The sequence below is a fragment of the Mus caroli genome, chromosome 9 (genome assembly GCF_900094665.2).
Source record: "Mus caroli chromosome 9, CAROLI_EIJ_v1.1, whole genome shotgun sequence".
Classification (NCBI taxonomy): Eukaryota; Metazoa; Chordata; class Mammalia; order Rodentia; family Muridae; genus Mus; species Mus caroli.
The window spans coordinates 76,783,722-76,802,579 of record NC_034578.1 but is presented as its reverse complement, the minus strand read 5'-3'; the positions used below and the strand labels follow the sequence as shown (position 1 = coordinate 76,802,579).

Below are 18,858 nucleotides of genomic sequence, written 5' to 3'. Positions count from 1 at the left end.
AGAGAAGAGAAGAGAAGAGAAGAGAAGAGAAGAGAAGAGAAGAGAAGAGAAGAGAAAAGAAGAGAAGAGAGAAGAAAGCAAAACTGGTAATAATTTTGACAGTACATGAGTCTGTTAGAGGAAAAGTGCTTTTCTTTTAGAAACACAGATTGGGAGATGGCAGATAGGTAGATGCTGTGCAAGTATCAAGACCTGAGTTCAAATCCTGAACACCTATGTAAAAAGACTGGTGTGGATGCATGTGCCCAGAACCCTAGAATTGGGAGACAAACACTGAACTCTCTTGAGCAGTTACCAGCTCAGTTACCACTGCTCAAAATATACTACTTAGAAGCAAAAAAATTAAAAAAACAGAAACAACTGCCAAATTCATGATTATAAAATAATTTTCTTGCGCTTTTCATTGATTTTACATTTTGATTGCTTTTGAGCTAATTTTAGTAATTGCTTAAAGGTAAGGGTTAAATTTTACTAAATATGTGGATATTCAGGTTTCCCAATACTATTGCCAATACTCTCCCCTCCCCCGTTAAACAATCTTGGCATCTTTGTAGGAAATCTTTTGAACGGCTTCTTCCATGCTGTTGATCTCCATCTTTGTCTTTACGGCAGTGCCACACCATGCTGATTAGTGTTGTCTTGTAGGTAGTATTGAAGTCAGAAGGCATGTGACTTCTAACTCCGTTCTTCTCTGAAGCTGCATCGGTTGTTACAGACCTCTTAAGATTCCACATGAGTATTAACATGACTTTCTCCGTATCTACAAAAAAATTTCAATTTTGAATATCTTATTTTTGAAATATCAAACTCCTAACTTGAATAAAAGAGTAAATTTTAATCTGATAGGTTACATCTCTTTTCAATATTCTAATGAAAGATTCCTCTTGCTGTGGGGTTTGAATGCTAGTCTATGGTGAGGAGGCTCTCCGGAGAACTTTAGGCTGCTGTGGGCCATGTAGTTGTAGAGGAAAATTCTTCCAGAGAATCCAAAAGGTAATATTTTAAGCTCCAAGTGGCCTTTGAAGCCAACCACGTCTGAATGTTCTCCTGGTATGTTGTATTACTAATCACATTAGCATTGCCTTTTAAAATCCAGCAAAACCTGGGTTTAATTTCTATAATAATAACTAATAACATTATAAATTACATCTCTTTTTTTGCTTTTAATCCACTTATAACATTAGTATTTACTTAAGATGGATAAACATGTAATTTAATTTGTATGAGATTTAAAGATAACACATTTTCTATTGCAACACTCGGGTGGAATGTACTGGTTTTTTTTTTTTTTCTCATTCCGTTTACATATTTTCCTTTGGAATAAACTATAAGGAACAAAGTGACTCCTGAATTATAGACAAAGCTGTCAGATGAAAGACTAAGGGAACTGACAAAATGAAACTGTTTAGATCTTTTGAACAAGGGTAAGTAGTCTTGGTTGTCCTCAGGGATTCAGGACCAGCTCCGCAGACCTCACGTCACATAAATTTACTCTTCTTGATTTCAGCAAATATTTACTGAGTGCCTATCACGTGGCAGGCGCTCTGTGAGGGAGAGTAGACACAGCCTCTGTCCTCACAGTGGCTCACCACCCCAGAAGGAAATAGACAAGCAAACTAATAAATTACCTTATGTAAATAGATACAGAACACTCGAGTTCCCAGAATGGGAAGCGCTCACAGTATGGCCATGTCCCGACCTCCCCGCTGCTGTGATGGAGTTATATTTAAGCGGTTAACTAAACCATACAAAGGAGTGGTAGAGTTTGGGAATAGCATCATTCTGGGTCTTCCACAAGTAAAGACAGATTTATTTTTCTCTCAAATATATCCGTTGTTGAAAGTCAGCAGCCTCTGGCAGGGATGCCCTGTTTAAAACTAGATGATGCTAGATCCTCTTCTAGGGGTAGGATCCTAAACTTCCCAATGCATGTACTTCCTCTCAGCCAAGTCAAGGGACACCGAGACGGGGCCAGGGTGGCATCCCAAGAGTCTGCAGCAAGCTGCCTACCTTAGGTCAGGGTTGGTTTTTTGTCTGTGGTTCATCATCATTTTCTAAACCATAGTGAGGCAGGAATACTAAACAGATCTGCTGTTCTGTTGTTCATGTGTAGGGATTAGGTGCCCAAGAGGATTTTGAATGTTTTTACCACAAAGAAGTGGTAAATATTCACCCTGTCTTGAACTTCCACATTAGTATTTATCAAGCTTGGCACAGATCCTCATAGGTGTGTACACTTTCTATGGGTCAAATAAAATAAATTACACTAACATTGTGAAACAAGTTATAAAGTGTCGCCCCAAGTCTTCCCCTGAGCTGACTGGCACAGGAGACTGCACTGTTTACGTGAGGGGCAGAGGGTCATTGTCACCCTCATTGTGCTCCCAAGGTGACTATGTCCCCATTTCAAAAATGCAGACAGAAGGCAGAGCTAAGCTTCCCCCCCACCCCCACCCCCATTATAGCTTTGCTTGTTTCAGAGACTTCATAATCCAGGAAGTTTAAACACTGTCAAAATTGATACCAGGTATAATGATCCATAGCAGCAGTTTGCCTTTAAAGGAAGCTGTTCTAAGGTTCAGCTTCTGAGCTCTGTAAGGCCAGTTACACTGCTCTGCTGCATGTGGAATGTTCTGGAATCCCCAGTGTCCTCTCTGGCATCTTCCATAGTATGGATGACGTGCGCCTGTTTGCCTGGATCTGATAGGGTTTTACACAGTCTAGCTTTCTAGGATTCTGTTCCCTTAGTAACTAAGGTTTACTTGCAAGCAAACCAGCAGCATAGTTGGTGAGCCTGATTTGTCATAGGGGCTCATAGGACTTTATGTGAGGACATCACTACTATTGTGCTACAACATCTGTTTGTTCTTTTCATAGTCTTTTTCTTTCTCTTTAAAATTAAAAGAAAAAAATTTTCTTTTTCTGTTTGTTTGTTTGTTTGCTTGTTTGTTTTCGTTTTTTTTTTCAAGATAGGGTTTCTCTGTGTAGCCCTGGCTGTCCTGGAACTCACTCTGTAGACCAGGCTGGCCTCGAATTCAGAAATCTGCCTGCCTCTGCCTCCCAAGTGCTGGGATCAAAGGCGTGTGCCACCACACCTAGCCAGAAAAATTCTTTAAATGACTCTAAATGTTTTGCCTGTGTGTGTGTGTGTGTGTGTGTGTGTGTGTGTGTGTGTGTGTGTATGTATGTGTTAGTCACATATGTGCCTGGTGCCCTCTGAGAAGAAGACATTGGATCACCTATAACTGGAGTTACCAACTGTTGCTAGCCAACATGTGGGTGCTGAAAATTGAACCCTGGGCTCTCTGCAAGAATCAATGCTCTTAATCATTGAACCATTTTTTTTTTTACAGCCTTGAACTTGGAACTCAGAGCAGTCTAACCTAACTAAACCCATCTCCATTTTTATTCATTGTAGCATTTTAGATCACATGCTCCTAGAGGCCTCCTCTAATTGTGCAGATTCAAGTCAGATATTTTAGGTAAACATCACTCCCAGCCAGGTGGTGGTGGTGGTGGTAGTGTATGCCTTTAATCCCAACACTTGGGAGGCAGAGGCAGGAGCTGCTCTACGGACTTGACAATAGCCTGATCTACTGAGCAAGTTCCAAGACAGCCAATGCTACACAGTGAAATCCTGTAGTGAAAAGAAAGAAAGAGCCGGGCAGTGGTGGTGCATGCCTTTAACCCCAGCACTCTGAGTTCGAGGCCAGCCTGGTCTACATAGTGAGTTCCAGGATAGCCAGGGCTACACAGAGAAACTGTGCCTCAGAAAAACCAAAAAAAAAAAAAAAAAAAAAAAAAAACAAGAAGAAAGGAGGAGAGAGAGAGAGAGAGAGAGAGAGAGAGAGAGAGAGAGAGAGGGAGAGAAGGAAAGGAAGAAAGAGAGAAAGAGAAATAAAGAGAGAGAAAGAAATCAATTGATCGATTGATCGATCATTACTACCTGTGCCTTCTCCAGCACATGGTTTTTCTACCATCTTACCATATTATAAGTTACTTTCCATTTCAGCATCCCTTCAAACTGACAGGATGTAATTCTTTCCGTAACACTGAATGCAATGCATCGCCCAATGTGAATGTTCCGAGCGTGTTTAATGAATGATTGATTTAGCTCTGTTTTTGAGCCTGTTTCATTTTATTGTGTCTCTGACTCTGGTTGCCTGGCAAAGCCCCTAATGCCTCCTTTAACGTCATGACTCACACTTTACCTGTGGCCCAGGGCAGCCATGGAGTGACTCTTTGCTGCCCCCACATGTTTTGAATCCGCTCCCTCTGCAACCAACTGAGAGGACACTCCTCCTTCTCTAGTGTTACCATGAGCACAGAGAGGAGGTAGGCTCCATGGCAGAGATGTGAGACTCCTGTGCTTCTTTCTGTGCCTGATCCTCATATTTGTTTGTAAGTAACTTGAACATCAAGCTGACTCTTTCTTCTCTAATCCCCTTTCTCTTCTCATACAGAAGAAGGAAGCTCATTTGAGAGCTGTCTTCAAAGAATTCTTCTCTCTGGTTCATTTACATTCTTAAGGTCTATTGAGGTGCTTCCTGGAGTCCTAAGACCTTAACCACTTGTTTCTGGTTTATCTGCTCTGTGCAAATAATGTTCAAAGGAAGAAGTTTTCTTCTTTAATTTTATCCCTTTTCACAAAAATTAACACATCCCTAAAAGTGGAGCTGTACAGTGGTTTTATCCTAAGGTGCAGGATCTTTTCTGTACATTGAATCATGTATTTGAACTCATGAACAAATTTACTGTGATTGCATGGTCATCACTAATCTGCCAGTTTGAAAGATATTACACAGGCTGGGTGTGTGGTAGTACATAACTTTAATTTCATGGAGGCAGAGACAGGTGGATGTCTGTGACTTTGAGACCAGCCTGGTCTACATAGTGAATTTCAGGCCAATCAGAGCTATGTAGAGAGTCTCTGTCTCAAAGGGGGAAAAGCTATCACAAGGCCAGATGAGGTGGCTCAGTATGTAAAGATGCTTGGGGCAGTAAAGATGCTCAGTAAAGATGCTTGGGGCAGCGGATGACCTGACTTTGAGCCTTGGAACGCTCATGGCAGAAGGAGAGAACCGGTTCCTACAAATTATCCTCTGACCTCCATGTGCACGGTGTAGCAGTTTGCATGCACACACAAAACACAAACAAATAATGAGTAAATAAAACAGATGTGATAAAAATTTATCTTAAGTCATAATATCATAGAAACAGCATTGTTAGTCTTTCCAGAGTTAGCTCTACACCAGTTACAGGGACCCCCTAGTAAGTTCCTGATGGATAGAGCAGCTCTCGATATAGGATACACTGTAGCTCTCTTATTTGGTAATTAGTATCTAGGATAATTAAGTGAAGATGAAGTGTGTAACACGTGATTTAATATTATGACTAAATGCAAGAATAAGTGATTTTTTTTTTTTTTAGTAAAAGAAACAGGTATTTTCTTTTCTCATCTGGAAGTACTAAAAGTCTGAACAGCCAAAGGATTCTTCAACAGCAACAAGAACACAACAAAAACACTGCTAGAAGTGTCACCATCCCCAGCTTCAATATATATTGTAGAGCCATAGTACCAAAACTGTATAGTACTGGCACCAAAACAGACACATAGACCAGTGGAACAGAAGACACTTGCATAAATCCACACAGCTACAACAACCTGGTATTTGACAAAGATGCCAAATACACTCATTGGAGAAAAGGCAGTTTCCCTACCAAATGACGGTGGGGAACTGGACATCCACATGTAAAAGAGTGAAACTAGTTTCAAATTGCTCATCCTGTACAAAGGTCAATCAACCTGGATCAAAGGCCTTGAATTATGACTCCAAACCCTGAAACGAAAACACTTCAACTAAGAGGTATAGGAATAGGCAAAGACTATTTGAAAAGGATTCTGGCAGCTTGGGAATAATATTGAGAAATGACTGGTGGGGTTGCATGAAACCCAAAGGCTCCTAAAGAAAGTAAGTGAATAGGGAGCCTACAGAAGATGACAGAAATCTCCGCTAGCCACACATCTGAAAGAGGGTTAGTATCTAGAATTTATTTAAAAATTCTAAGAGCTAAACAGCAAAGTAACAAACTACTCAGTAAATGGGTTAATGCCACGAACACACAGCTCTCAGAAGATGAGATACAAATGGCCAATAAATATGTAAAAAGATGTTCAGTATAATTCCTCAGGAAAATGAAAATTAAAACAATAGTGAGATTCCATTTACTGCCTGTCAGAATGGCTATCATAAAGAAAACAACATGCTGGCAAAGACTCAAGGAGGGAGAGCTAATACGCTGTTGGTAGAAGTGTAAATTAGGCCAACTACTATGGAAATCACCATAGAAGTTCCTTAATAAACGAAAAGTTTATATAACCTATGATCCTACTATATTACTCTTGGGTGTACTCTCAAAGGACTTTAAGTCAATACAGCACAGGGATACTTGAACATTTTACATTAAAAAACTATTTATTTTTATGTACGTTTATATGTGTTTACCTGCATACGTTTATGTGCAGCATGTGGATGCAGAGGCCTGCAGAGGCCAAAAGAAGGAGTCAGATCCTCTGGAACTGAAGTTACAGGCAGTGCCGAGCTGCCAGTCATGGGTGCTGGGAACCAGGGCCTGGGCCAGAGCACATGCTCTCAATCACTGAGCCATCCTTCCAGCCATGATATGTGCACTTTTATCTTTACTGCAGCACTATTCACAATAGTCAAGTTACAAATCACGCTAGACATCTGTCGACAGAAGCAGAAAGAAGAATGGTATACACACAATAGAGTTTTACTCCATTATAAAGTTGAACAAAAATATAGTAACAGGAAAATAGGTGCCAGTGGGGACCATCATATTAAGCTAAGTACACCACACTCAGGTAAATGAATATTGCATGTTCTCTCACCTGTGAATCCTAGATTTTGTATAGATGCATAATCCATAGACACGGAAGTAGGTGTGAGACAGGGGCATGAGACTAACAGGAAAGAGAGGAAAGGCAAAGAGATTGACCAGTTATAGTCAAGTACATGATATAATTGTACAAAAATTATCCATGACACTCATCACTATATACAAAAAATGTACTCCAATAGAGTTTTATATTAAAAGTTCTCCACAAGAAGAGGCCATCTAACAAAAATTATAGCAAACATCTCTATTGACTTAGGACCTATTCTGGGCCAAGTTCAACATTAGTCACTCCATGAATGTATATAATTCCATCCTGGCAACATTCGTATGAAGTTGTTATGGTTTTGTTCCATAGATGATAAAGTTAACTTAGAGCAACAGTCATAGATCACCCAGGACCAGACTTTTTGTTTTTCACTTCTAGGGCCAGAAAATAATTCTGAGACTTTTAAAAACTGGGCTCATCCCACCGTACCACACTTAAGATCATTTTGCATGTTTTACATTCTTGTTTGTCTTACTGCTTTAGAATGTATTTAATTTCCTTTAGGCTTAGGTCACCTATACTAGCGTGAGTTAACCGTGAAAGCCATGCTGTCAAGAGCATTACATCAGTTTATGTTTGAAAGCTGACTTTTATCTGCAGTGAGGAATAAGTCGTCTTCAGAATGTGGTTTGTGGAGGAAGTGTGTAGATGGCTCTCTCATGGTGGTCCCTGTCGAATAAGAATGTGGCAATAGCAGAACAAGGGAGCCATGAACCTGTGTTCTTGATGTGCCTCCCAGTACAACCTACTCAGTGCCTTTCTGTCCTCAGCTTCACAGCCGTGCTTGAATAGCCTAAAAGGAATTCTGACCATGCCAACAAGTGGGTGTAGCACAGTCTTCGTGTTGGGTTTAGATTCTAGGAACACTGTGCACAGGATCATCCATAGCCCGAATGAAGGCAGCTTGCTCAGGACTAAGATTCTAGGGAGGAAACAGGGAACTTTCTAGTTTAGATTTTTTCCCTTTATGGAAGCACTTTATTCTAGTTTAGAAATTCTAATTCTATTCTATTTGTCTTTGTGTATCTATTATGAGAAGCATGGATAATGTGGCTTTTTTTTCTTTCTTTTCCTGTTTTACTTCAAAGTTGCTGTTGCTGAATTTAATGAGAAACCCTGTCTCTGAACATGTAAAGCTGAGAGTGAATAAGGAAGATGTGGTATCAACTCCTGGTCTCCACAAACACATTCTCACACATGAGTGCATACATATGTATGCACACATGTACACATACTAGGAGGAGGAGGATGGGGGAGAAAATGCCTGTTTCATCTAGGAGATGCAGCCTTTAGTTGGGGTGCAGTTTATCTAGTGAGAGATGACTGGGCTCCTGTTTATTCTATCTGCCAAGTAGCATTGGACAAAGCATAAATCCGTATCTATGGCGGCGCTGTAGCACAGGAGCCTCCTGTACATCAACAGATACTGGTCTACAAAAGGAAGGGCTCCTACACTTATCTCGTTCATGTAAGCATATATGTTGTTGCCAGAAGTCAGGTCACAGCCTGTGCCCAACAAGCCGGTTTGCCCACCTGTCCTCCATGAGCCAATTGAAATAGCAATTGGATGACAATACTTTTCCCTTTAGCCCCTCTCATATCTGGGGTCAACTTTTTGCATTGACTAAAGATGAAAGTGTCATCTTGAAAGAAGAAACTGAATGTAGGGGCTTGGGAACAAGAACGGCAATTTGGAATCATGTATGAAGGAGGAAGACAAGTGGTGGTAATGTAGGTTGGTTCACTGGACAGCTCCATTAAAAAAAGCTACTGTTTATGTCTCCATCAGTGGGACTACAGATATGCACCAGAGTGTCTGCTTCTTACATGGCTTCTGAAAAGCCACACATGGGTCCTCAGGCTTGCCATGCAAGCACTCTCCCAAAGGAGCTGTCTTGCTAGCTCCAGGCCACTGTCTCCTGTTCAGACATGGTCCCCTGCTAGCATGACTTTACACTGTGCTTTTGTGGGTCCCTCCTATCCACCTCCCACCCCCTGGTGATGAATTACTTCTTCATTAGCCTGGTTTTTCAGCCTTGACCGTCTCATTAATATTTCTAATTAGTATGTTCTTCAGAAATCAGTATTTTACATTTCATCTTGAAATGAGTATGTGCATCTGCATTAGCAACACTGGTACTATGCAAACTCTAATTCACTGTTGGTCCACTAGTGAATTTGTCTTTATCCATCTGGAAGAGATTAATTTGGAGACTGAAAAAAAAAAACCCACACAGACACACAACCAAGTGAGAAGGCTTAAGAAATGGTCAGGTTATGAATTCAGTACTTACATTTAACTAGTTAGCCCTCCTGTTAAAACATGCACCAGTGACTAAGTGTGTAGTTTTGAACTCATGGCTTACGGTGGTGCTGGAGAAAACTGTTGTACTATTATGGACTAAATTCTGTGCCCAACCAGCTGTTAAAGTCACACTGGTTTATCTTTTAGCCTTCTGGTAAAGCAGCTCCAAGCTTAGAAGGGAACACAAATGCACAGCAAATGTCAGCTGTATCACAGTGTGTCAACAGAAAAAGCCCCCAGAGGTGCAAGCATTGTATGATGGGAACCCAAGACGATGCCATCTACATCTGTGGTTTTCTTGAGAGTGTCAATAAAATGTTGAGCAAAACCATCAAAAGACTACCAAGTTGCCTTGTCTGGTGGTGACAGTCTGGGTGTTCAAGAGGTAGAATTTGATGTGAAGTACTTAGTTTAAAAGCTCAGCACAGCACAGTGTGAGATCTAACCATGTGCTTCTGTATGAAGCAGATTACTTAGGAGACATGAAATCAGTAAGAATGGCTATTCATTAATTGCATGTGGAGTTAGAACTACAGGGAACATGGTTGTAGACTAAAGGGAGTGGGGCTTCCCTTTAGAGTACATTTGAATACTGCATCGAGAGCATAAATAGAAAAATTTGATCATTGCTGGCCTTGTGTACCCTAAAACAGGCTTTCCAGGACCAGCCATCCCTTGCCTCCTCTCTCATATTAGTACCACTTAACTAAAGCAATTTGTATGTGGTTAATATTAGCACAAATTCTTTTTCTGCTCCCTTGCTTCCTAGCAACCGAAGCAGAGAATCTGCTTGACAATCTATTGTTGGATTAAAAAAAAAAATTAAGAAAACCACCAGTGAGTCTTCAGTGGACCCTAAGCAGTAGGGGTGAGTCCAGTAAGCTCCCTGCTGACTTTGTGAATCTGAGAGCGTTGGCCCTCTGACCTGGCTGTGCTTCCCACCACAGGCTCGAGAAGATGTCATCCACATGCTGAAGACGGAGAAGACCAAGCCCGAGGTTCTGGAGGCGCATTATGGATCTGCAGAACCAGAGAAAGTGCTTCGCATCCTGCACCGCGATGCCATCCTTGCTCAGGAGAAGTCCATAGGAGAAGATGTCTATGAGAAACCCATCTCAGAGGTAAGCTGGACAACAGCATGCCTCCCTAGAAAGAAGCTGGGGGGGGGGGAGGAGAGAGAGAGAGAGAGAGAGAGAGAGAGAGAGAGAGAGAGAGAGAGAGAAAGAGAGAGAGAGAGAAAGTGCTCCCCTCTTCCTTTGTATGCTTTGATGTTTTCTTCCAAGTGCAAAATTGTTACAATGCCCCAATGTAGTAATAAGTATGATTAAGTAATTAGTGATCTGGACTAGATATGTTCTGATAGGAATTTCAATGTTAAAAATGCTTCCGATTTGAAATATATTATTTCCATATGATTAGGAAAGTTATGTGCTCTTGAAGTACATTATTATTTTACTCCTCTAAGAAATAGCATATTTAAGAATTTGAGGTGCTTGCTAGTTCTCACATGGAGTTTTCAGAATTATTATAAAATTGATAACCTAACCTTAGGTTTGGTTCATTATTGATAGTTATGGTTTAATACCACTGCTCTAAAAGTATCTTAAAGTATCATAATTTAAAAGGTCTTAGGTGAAAATCCAAATGTAATATTTAGGGTAATTTTTAAGGTGAAATAATATCATTAGGGCTATACTGAATCATATTATGCAAGATTATATTAGGAATTATGGCTACTGTTATTACCTATGACATGGCAATTTAATAATTCCCCCATGCTATAGTGGAAGTTCAGTGTCAAATTAGGGTGCTCCTTTAATGGACATAGCCACACTGATTTCTCAAAATTCAGGTAAGCAATTCATGGCTTTACAATTAGTAGGACAAATTAAAAATATAGAAATTAAAAGTCTGAAAAAAAATTTTAAATTTAACATTTAACCTAGGTTGGTGGCTGGATCTGATTTAGATAGTATTCAAAGGAGATTGACAGCTCCATAGTTCTCCATTTGAAGCAGATCCCCCCCCCCTTAGCTTTCCCTAAAAGGGAAGGGGTGGAGAGAGTGTTTGTAGGGCAGGATTCAGGTAATAGCCTGAATCCATTTCACAATTCAGTGTTTGAGATCCAGCAGTGTATGGTTTTGCAGAGCCTACCTCCGTTCATTAAACCCTGGTTCCTCATCTGTGGGGTGGGGGAATGACCACAGCAAACACCTCACATGGTGTTGTGAGGATTAAATGGATCAGTGCCTAGAAAGCTTAGCATTGCATCTGACCCATGCTAGGTACTCAGGTACTACTAGCCATCAGTGTGGGTGTGGATTTGAGGATGATAAGTACTCATTTCCTTAAGGTCTTCCACATGTGGGCTGGGCTGGCAGAGTAATAGATATATAAAAGTAAAAACATCAGTGTGATGGTGATGATGGTGACGATGATGGTGACAACAGTGAAAACTAGGGTTACTAAACTCAGTTTAGGCTTCCTAATGTTTTTCTCTGAAGGTTAGGGCTTGAGGCCCTAGCCCCATGGGATAGGTAGTCTGGGCAGAATCACTCAGCTATGTGCTGTCCTGGGATTGGTGGTGCTGGGCCTGCTTTTTGTTTCTTTCTCTTGTCAATAATCTCCCTAGTGGAGAAATGAGAGACAAAGACAGAGAGGGAGGGAGGAAGGATAGAGTCAAGAGAGATGGAGATAGATAGATAGATAGATAGATAGATAGATAGATAGATAGATAGATAGAGATACATAGATTTGTGAAAGATATAGAATACTAAAAGAAGAAAAAAAATTTTCTGTTTGGCCCCTTACTCCAGCCCTTCATATGGGTTCAATTCTCACTACCATGAAAACAAACAAAAACAGAGATAGGGCGTTGAAAGACATGTTTATTTGGTTTTGTTGTTTCGTGTCATTTTGTTTCAGTGTGTGTGTGTGTGTGTGTGTGTGTGTGTGTGTGTGTGTGTGTGTGATGCGCACTTGTGTACAGGTGATCACAGAGACCAGAGTGTCTGATTCTCTTGGTCTCCCCTGAGCTGAACTTACAAACAGGTGTGAACTCCCCAACATGGAAGCTAAGAGCAGAAATCAGTCCATTCCTCTGCAAGAGCAGTGCATGCTCTTAACCTCTGAGCCATCTCTCCTGCCCCTAAAGACACTCTTTAAATCAGTAAGTGTGAAATGAATATTAGGGTAATTGTGCATATCCTAATAAACCCTTGAAGTCGTTGAGAAAGGAGAGCAGCAGGTGGGTTTGGGGATGTGTTAGCAAGACTGCAATGCTAAGATCAGGGCGCTTTCCTGGGCTCTCAAGGATGCTGAGTTGTGATCCTCCCACTGAGCAGAGGAAGAAACTAAAAAGAAAGAAACTACACCCTCACGTTCTCTTAGAATTTTCCTTTAATAGTTTGGATTTTGATATTTTGGAATCATTTATTGGAGATTTCCAGGGACTTAATATTTGCTGTTTAATTCCTCGCCAAAGACTTGGTAACGGAAAACAGTCTGTTGTGTTGGACTCACTAAATCTTCAGTGAACCCTATTGGATAAGCCAGTGGGGTTTAGTTTGTGCAGATGTTTATTTATTTTGCATTGCAGAGGATCAGACCTCTGGCCTCACACATGCAGGGTACCAGCTCCATCACTGAGCCACAGCCCAACCCTGACTGTTTTCTCAGCTCCTGTAGCCTGGTCTCCATCCCTTCTGAGGCCTGTGTGACTTGAACTTATTGGGTACTGTTCATCCCCAGAATTAAACCTTCTCTTCTATTACAAGTACTAATAGGGAACTTTTCCTAGTGAATCAATAAATCGCTTCTGCCATTTTTTCCCATTTAGGAAAGCTCAGCCAAGTCATTTTTCTTTATTTTTAGAATTTTCAATTATTGGCCTCTTCAAGTGGCTCTCTTCTTTTTCACTGCTATTTTAAAATCTTGTTTATCTGATTGCTTTTCTTTTCTCTATGCTTTTAGACACAAGTATTTGTTATTTTATTTTTTAGAAGCAGTATCTTACCATGTATCCCAGGCTAGCTGAAAATTTAGACAAATATTGTTTTTCTATCTGGATATGGTAGCACATGTCTGTAATCACAGCCTCAGAAGGCTGAGGCAGGACAATAAGTAGTTCAAGACCAATCTGGGCTATACTGACAATCTGTTCTCCAGGGAAAGACACAAAACCAAGCCTTGAGAGTCTTCAAGACTGTGAGTTTAACATGGAACTTTTCGGGTTTCCTGTCATGGAGTTGGAGAATCCTCAGTAGGAAATCTTCCCCGTTACTTCTGAGCTGGGTGTGGCCTGAGCCGGTGCTGTTCTGCTGGATCCCCTTTAGTTTATCTCCTTTTCCTTTTGATGCAAACCAAGATCCCAAAGTGTGGGGCATATTTAGTCAGTCCAAGCAATGTCAGCAATTAGTCTGTCACCAAGTAGTCCTTCTGAGAATTTGTCTTGCTTCTCCCAAATCTAATTCTCTAGTCTTTGTGGACTTCATTCAATTACCTTGAAAATCTGTTGCATCCCCAAGGGAAGGGCTATAGGTGATCTTATGGGACCACTTGAAGATTTATAGCATGTTCCTCAGTTGTGTCCTAGGTCCTAATACCCTCTGTGTACAAGAGTCACCTTCCTCTGCTTTGGGGATTTCTTGACTCAACGAGTCCCCAATTTTGATTCAACAATGACTGAAATGCTTCTTTTACAGCCTTATCTTATGTATACCTAAACCCATGTCCCTTCTCTGAGGGCCAGTTTTGTTGCTAAGACCTTATGTTTCCTTCAGTTGCTTTTTGTCTTCCTAAATTCCTCATTGCTTTGGAATTAGCCCTCTGCAGACATCAGAGCTAAAACTGTCTCCCAAGCTATGGTCCTTTGACATATAACATGCTGAAATTGTTGCTCCCTTTCTCAAGTCTGCCTACTCCTGGGGTAAGATGGTCCCACAGGTAAAAGTGCTTGCCACCAAGCTGGACATCTTGAATTCCATCCTTGAGAACCAAGGTAAAAGGAGAGGACTGATGTGTGCAAGAGGTCCTCTGATCTCTACACTAGTACCTCAGCATGGGCACCCTCATGGGAAAACACACACACACACAAAGGTGTGCTTGGTGGTGTACGCCTTTCCCTTGGGACAGAAGCAGATCTCTTAACTTCAAGACTGGCCTGGTCTACACAGTGAGGTCCAGGGCAGCCAGGGCTACACAGAGAAACCCTGACTTGAAAAACAAAAAGCAAAACACAAAACCAAAACCAAAAAAAGACTTCTAAGTGCATTCTTTCTTTCCTTAGAAAATTCTTGGCCTTTCCAGTTTGCTTCCCCTCTAGCCAAATGGAAGTTATATGTCTACAATAATAGATTCCCACTGTGGTTGCACTGTTCTGTAGTGACAGCCTTCCATCTGTGCTGAACCACGTCTTAAAACCCAAAACCCCAAGCCAATGCACAGAGTAGGGACCTGCAGGGCATATTGCTAAGGGAGTCAATCTTCAGTCACTGCACAAGTTCTATAGAGCCAAGAGAACAGCCGCTCTTGATCCCTGATATTATTACAGAGAGAGAGAGAGAGAAAGAGAGAGAGAGAGAGAGATCTGTCAGGAATTTAAGATCGAAAGCTAGAGCCCACACTAATGCTTTTAAACGGAATTTACCATACTGTGCAGGAATGTCCCAGCCTTATGTACTGAACTCAGAAGACTGTCTTCCTCATAATGTAACCATGATTACAGCAAACTGAATGAGATGTGTTGAGGTGGATGTTATCCACAGCAATTCCAGTAGCCCACTCCAGTGATCCAGCCCAAGTCTACTACTGCCCTAAGGCCCATGTGGTCAAGGCCAAGGCCTAGTTTGTGCTGAGGCTACACCAAAACATTTGCTATTTCTATGTGCTATTACTCTCTACAGATGCCCATACAATTCCTCTCTCGCTCAGGATTTCTCCATCTACCATCCAGTTCATAACGTCAGCATCTTCCCCATACAGTTATTTGGAGAGATTGAGATCATGGTGGAGTCTGGGCCTTCAGAGCTCAATGTATCATGCTATGGCATGCAAGACGCAAAGTAAATGAAAAGTCAATGACCCTTACATACTTGGCTCTGTATTCCAAACAGAGCCTTCAAATTAGCATGGCCCCTTCCTTAGCTGTGGGCTAAGATGGCACAGGCAGAAAGAACAGCTTTGGTGTTGACATTAGCTGCAGACCCACTCCCCAGGAGGCCTGGGGAGTGGTTAATGAGACTGAGAATGGATTTTAATATTATGTCTGTTCTGCCTGGAATAGTGTGCTTGGAAGGGGTCAGGAAGAAATAGAGGAATTCTTATTTTTAGCAAACATGGAACAAGGTCTGGTCATTAGCTCATCCCAGCTGGAGATGGTGCTGGAGGCATCTGGTTGGAAAGATGCTGCTAGCATCCCTTGCTGTATGGGAGGGTAGAGGGGCAGGGTTCTGCTGACCAGTCCCACATGCACAGCCCCACAGGGGGGCCACCTCAGCTCAGCAGCAGCTCCAGAGCGAAAGCCCCATGCTGGAGTTTGAGAGAAAGGGTAATGAGTGGGATAGGAGGGGTCAAAACTGTAAGATTTGGTCCTCCTGAACTGGCAATTACTAAACATGCTTTGTGCAGGCATAGGGGACATAGACAGAGCTGAAGGACTCATGAGGCAATGGTCTCATGAAGATAGGATACTCTGGCCACGGAGAAACAGCAGCCCTGAGGTTGATTTGTAAGACCTTGTTTAGAGAAATGTACTCTTTAAATGTTCTTAAAAAACAAACAAACAAACAAACCCTCCCTACATGTAGCATGTTTTGAAGGAAAAGACGAAAATGAAAACTAAAAAGAAAATACAGCAAAAACAGGACTATGAACCTTTCCTATACTTCCCCTAGAATTTCAGATAATTACAAGCCCTGTATTAGGACAGCGATAAAGACTTCCCAGAAGTCTGATACATACATGTGCATGGTGAGATCTTAAGCTTTTCTTATATGAGGAAGTTGTTATCCACTTTCTGAGAAATTATGTATTCTCCTGAAGTTTAGTGAGTTCACTGCTGAAGGCTGGCAGGTAAATCATAGCATTGTGAACTGGGTATCACAGCACACACCTGTAATTCCAGCATGCAGGAGGCTGAGACAAGGCGTTTTAAGCTGGAGGCCAGCCTTTGCTGCATAACAAGACTGAGTCTCAAACAACAAGCCAAAAGCTTACGAATTATTATGGCTAGTTTTGTTGTTGTTGTTATATTTTGTTTGAAGCAGGGTTTTTCTGTGTAGCTCTGGCCAACCTGGAACTCACCTAGTAGACCAGGAGGGTCTCAAACTCCAAGATCTGCCTGCCTCTGCCCCCAAGTGCTGCGATTAAAGGTGTGTGCCACAATGCCAGGCTATTACGGCTAGTCTATAAAGCCAATTGGCATGGAGAAAGTAGCAGAAGGTGGTGGCACACAGTCTCCCCTGCAATGATCTCCATCAGGTCGTAATCCCCTAGGCCAGTGTTAGCATCTTACAGTCACTGCTAATGCAGTCAGATGTTTAAACTCTTTCCTGGCTTTGCTCTCTCAGCTGGACAGACTGGAGGAAAAGCAGAAGGAGACATACCGCCGCATGCTGGAGCAGCTGCTGTTGGCTGAGAAGTGTCACAGGCGTACCGTGTACGAGCTGGAAAACGAGAAGCACAAGCACACTGACTACATGAACAAGAGCGACGACTTCACCAACCTGCTGGAGCAGGAGCGAGAGAGGTAACTTGCATGCAGTCACCAGTCACATCTGGGTCCCCATGAGGCCAGCAGGCTCAAAGTGCTAGCTGGAGCAGTAAGGCAAGAAAAGGGAATTAGAGGGAAACACAAAGGAAAAGAAGTCACACACCACTCTTGAAAAGGAGCGGTAGAGTGGACAGCCTTGTCTCTGACTTCAATGGGAGAGCTTCAACTTTTTCTCCATTTATGATGATGCTGGCTGCGGGTTTCTCATATAATAACTTTTATTATGTTGAAATACGTGAAGACAAGGTGGATTCTGTCAAAGGCTTTTGAAATGATCATGTGACAGATACCCAGGGTCTTATTCTGGTTTCTCAATGGTTTTAGTGAGTGTGGGGAGATCGAGAGGTGGGGAAGACTTTGATATGAGATTATCACATTACTGTTTGGTGTGCACATAAGTAAGGTGCCAGGTCCTCACCAGAGGTTTAGAGTCAGAAAACCATAAAGCTGGAAAGAAACCTCAGAGTTTTGTATATGAATTTGATCAGTGAAGCCCCTACATTCAAAAGCCATCTTGCACACTGCCTATGATTTGAAATAATGCAATTTTTCTCTTTGGGAATGAAATCCAATTTTCAGAAAGGTAAATTCCTACACTTAATTATAAGTGAAGCTTCCCATTAATTCCAAAGTAGACAGTTCCACTGTTGGATACATATATATATATATTACTCCCTTTTTAACTTTTAAAAGGTTTTTAAAAACCTGTGTGTGTCCAGTGTTTTGCCTACATGTATGTGAATGTATCACATGCCACATGTGTATCTGGTGCCCAGGGATGTCAGAAGAGGGCCTCAAACCCCTGGAACTGGACTTGTAAAGGATTGTGAGCTACCTCGTGGGTGATGGAAACCAAATCCACATCCACTACAAGAGCTCTTAACTGCTCAGCCGTCTCTACAGCCCTAGGTCGCACATTTTAAAATTTTAGGAAACAAAACAAAACGTGTTCTACCTGATCCACCAGCCGTGGGTCTTGGCACCCTGACTAAGGGCTGTGAGGTGTTGAAGAAATGACAGACATACAGACACACATACAGACAAACTGGTCGGGTTGAGTGTATGCACTCTGATGAATAGCACCTACAAGTGCCACAACCCAGCACTTTAGCATGCTTAGGGAGGGAGAGGGGCAGCTAGTTGCTGTAGAAAGTCTCTATGGGAAGTCTCACACTGTAAACATCGGAGGGGAAGATGCTGCAGGTGCTTGTTGTGGTGCAAACTGGTCAATGGTTTGCACTGCCCAGGAGGAAGGCTTTGTCATCCCTCTAAGCTCACCTGGGAAAGGTTTTGACCATCCTTTGGGGCTGAACTATTAGAGTCCCAGACATGGCTGTCCCCATGTCAACAATCCAAATTCACTAAAGACTTCACTCATCCAGGGCATCCTCTGCACCCTAGTGTTCACCCTACACATCCATTCTGGTAGCACGGTGTTTCTGTAAACTACAGACTGCCGCCAGCAGCAGAGACCCCCCCCCCAGCTGTAAAGTTTTCTACGTAGCTGCTGGACTCACTCTTTTATTTTGATCCTGTCCTTCAGCTAAATGGTTATGTCTTTGACTCCTCCCATGTTTGAAACCACTGACATTGAACTGCCCATAACCCTCACCCTTTGGGAAGTGGAGGCAGAAGAATCAGGGCCAGCCTCAGCAATACAACACGTTCAAGGTCAGGCTGTGCTCAAAAAACCAAAATGACAACAAAAACAAACAACAAACTGAAACCAACACATGATGCAGGACAAGTTGCAGTTCTTTCTTTCTTTCTTTCTTTCTTTCTTTCTTTCTTTCTTTCTTTCTTTCTTTCTTTCTT

The 18,858-nt window shown here is 41.9% G+C and overlaps 1 protein-coding gene across 4 annotated transcripts in view; it reads left to right on the top strand.

Moving 5' to 3' along the window:
- Positions 1-18,858, top strand: part of Filip1 (filamin A interacting protein 1) — a 195,289-nt gene that overhangs the window by 129,065 nt on the left and 47,366 nt on the right. For all 4 annotated transcript variants that reach the window (XM_029481660.1, XM_021172494.2, XM_021172493.2 and 1 more), the window contains exons 3-4: positions 10,220-10,393; positions 16,841-17,019. In XM_029481660.1, coding sequence (XP_029337520.1) covers positions 10,220-10,393; positions 16,841-17,019 — 353 coding nt within the window. The remainder of the gene's footprint in view (positions 1-10,219; positions 10,394-16,840; positions 17,020-18,858) is intronic.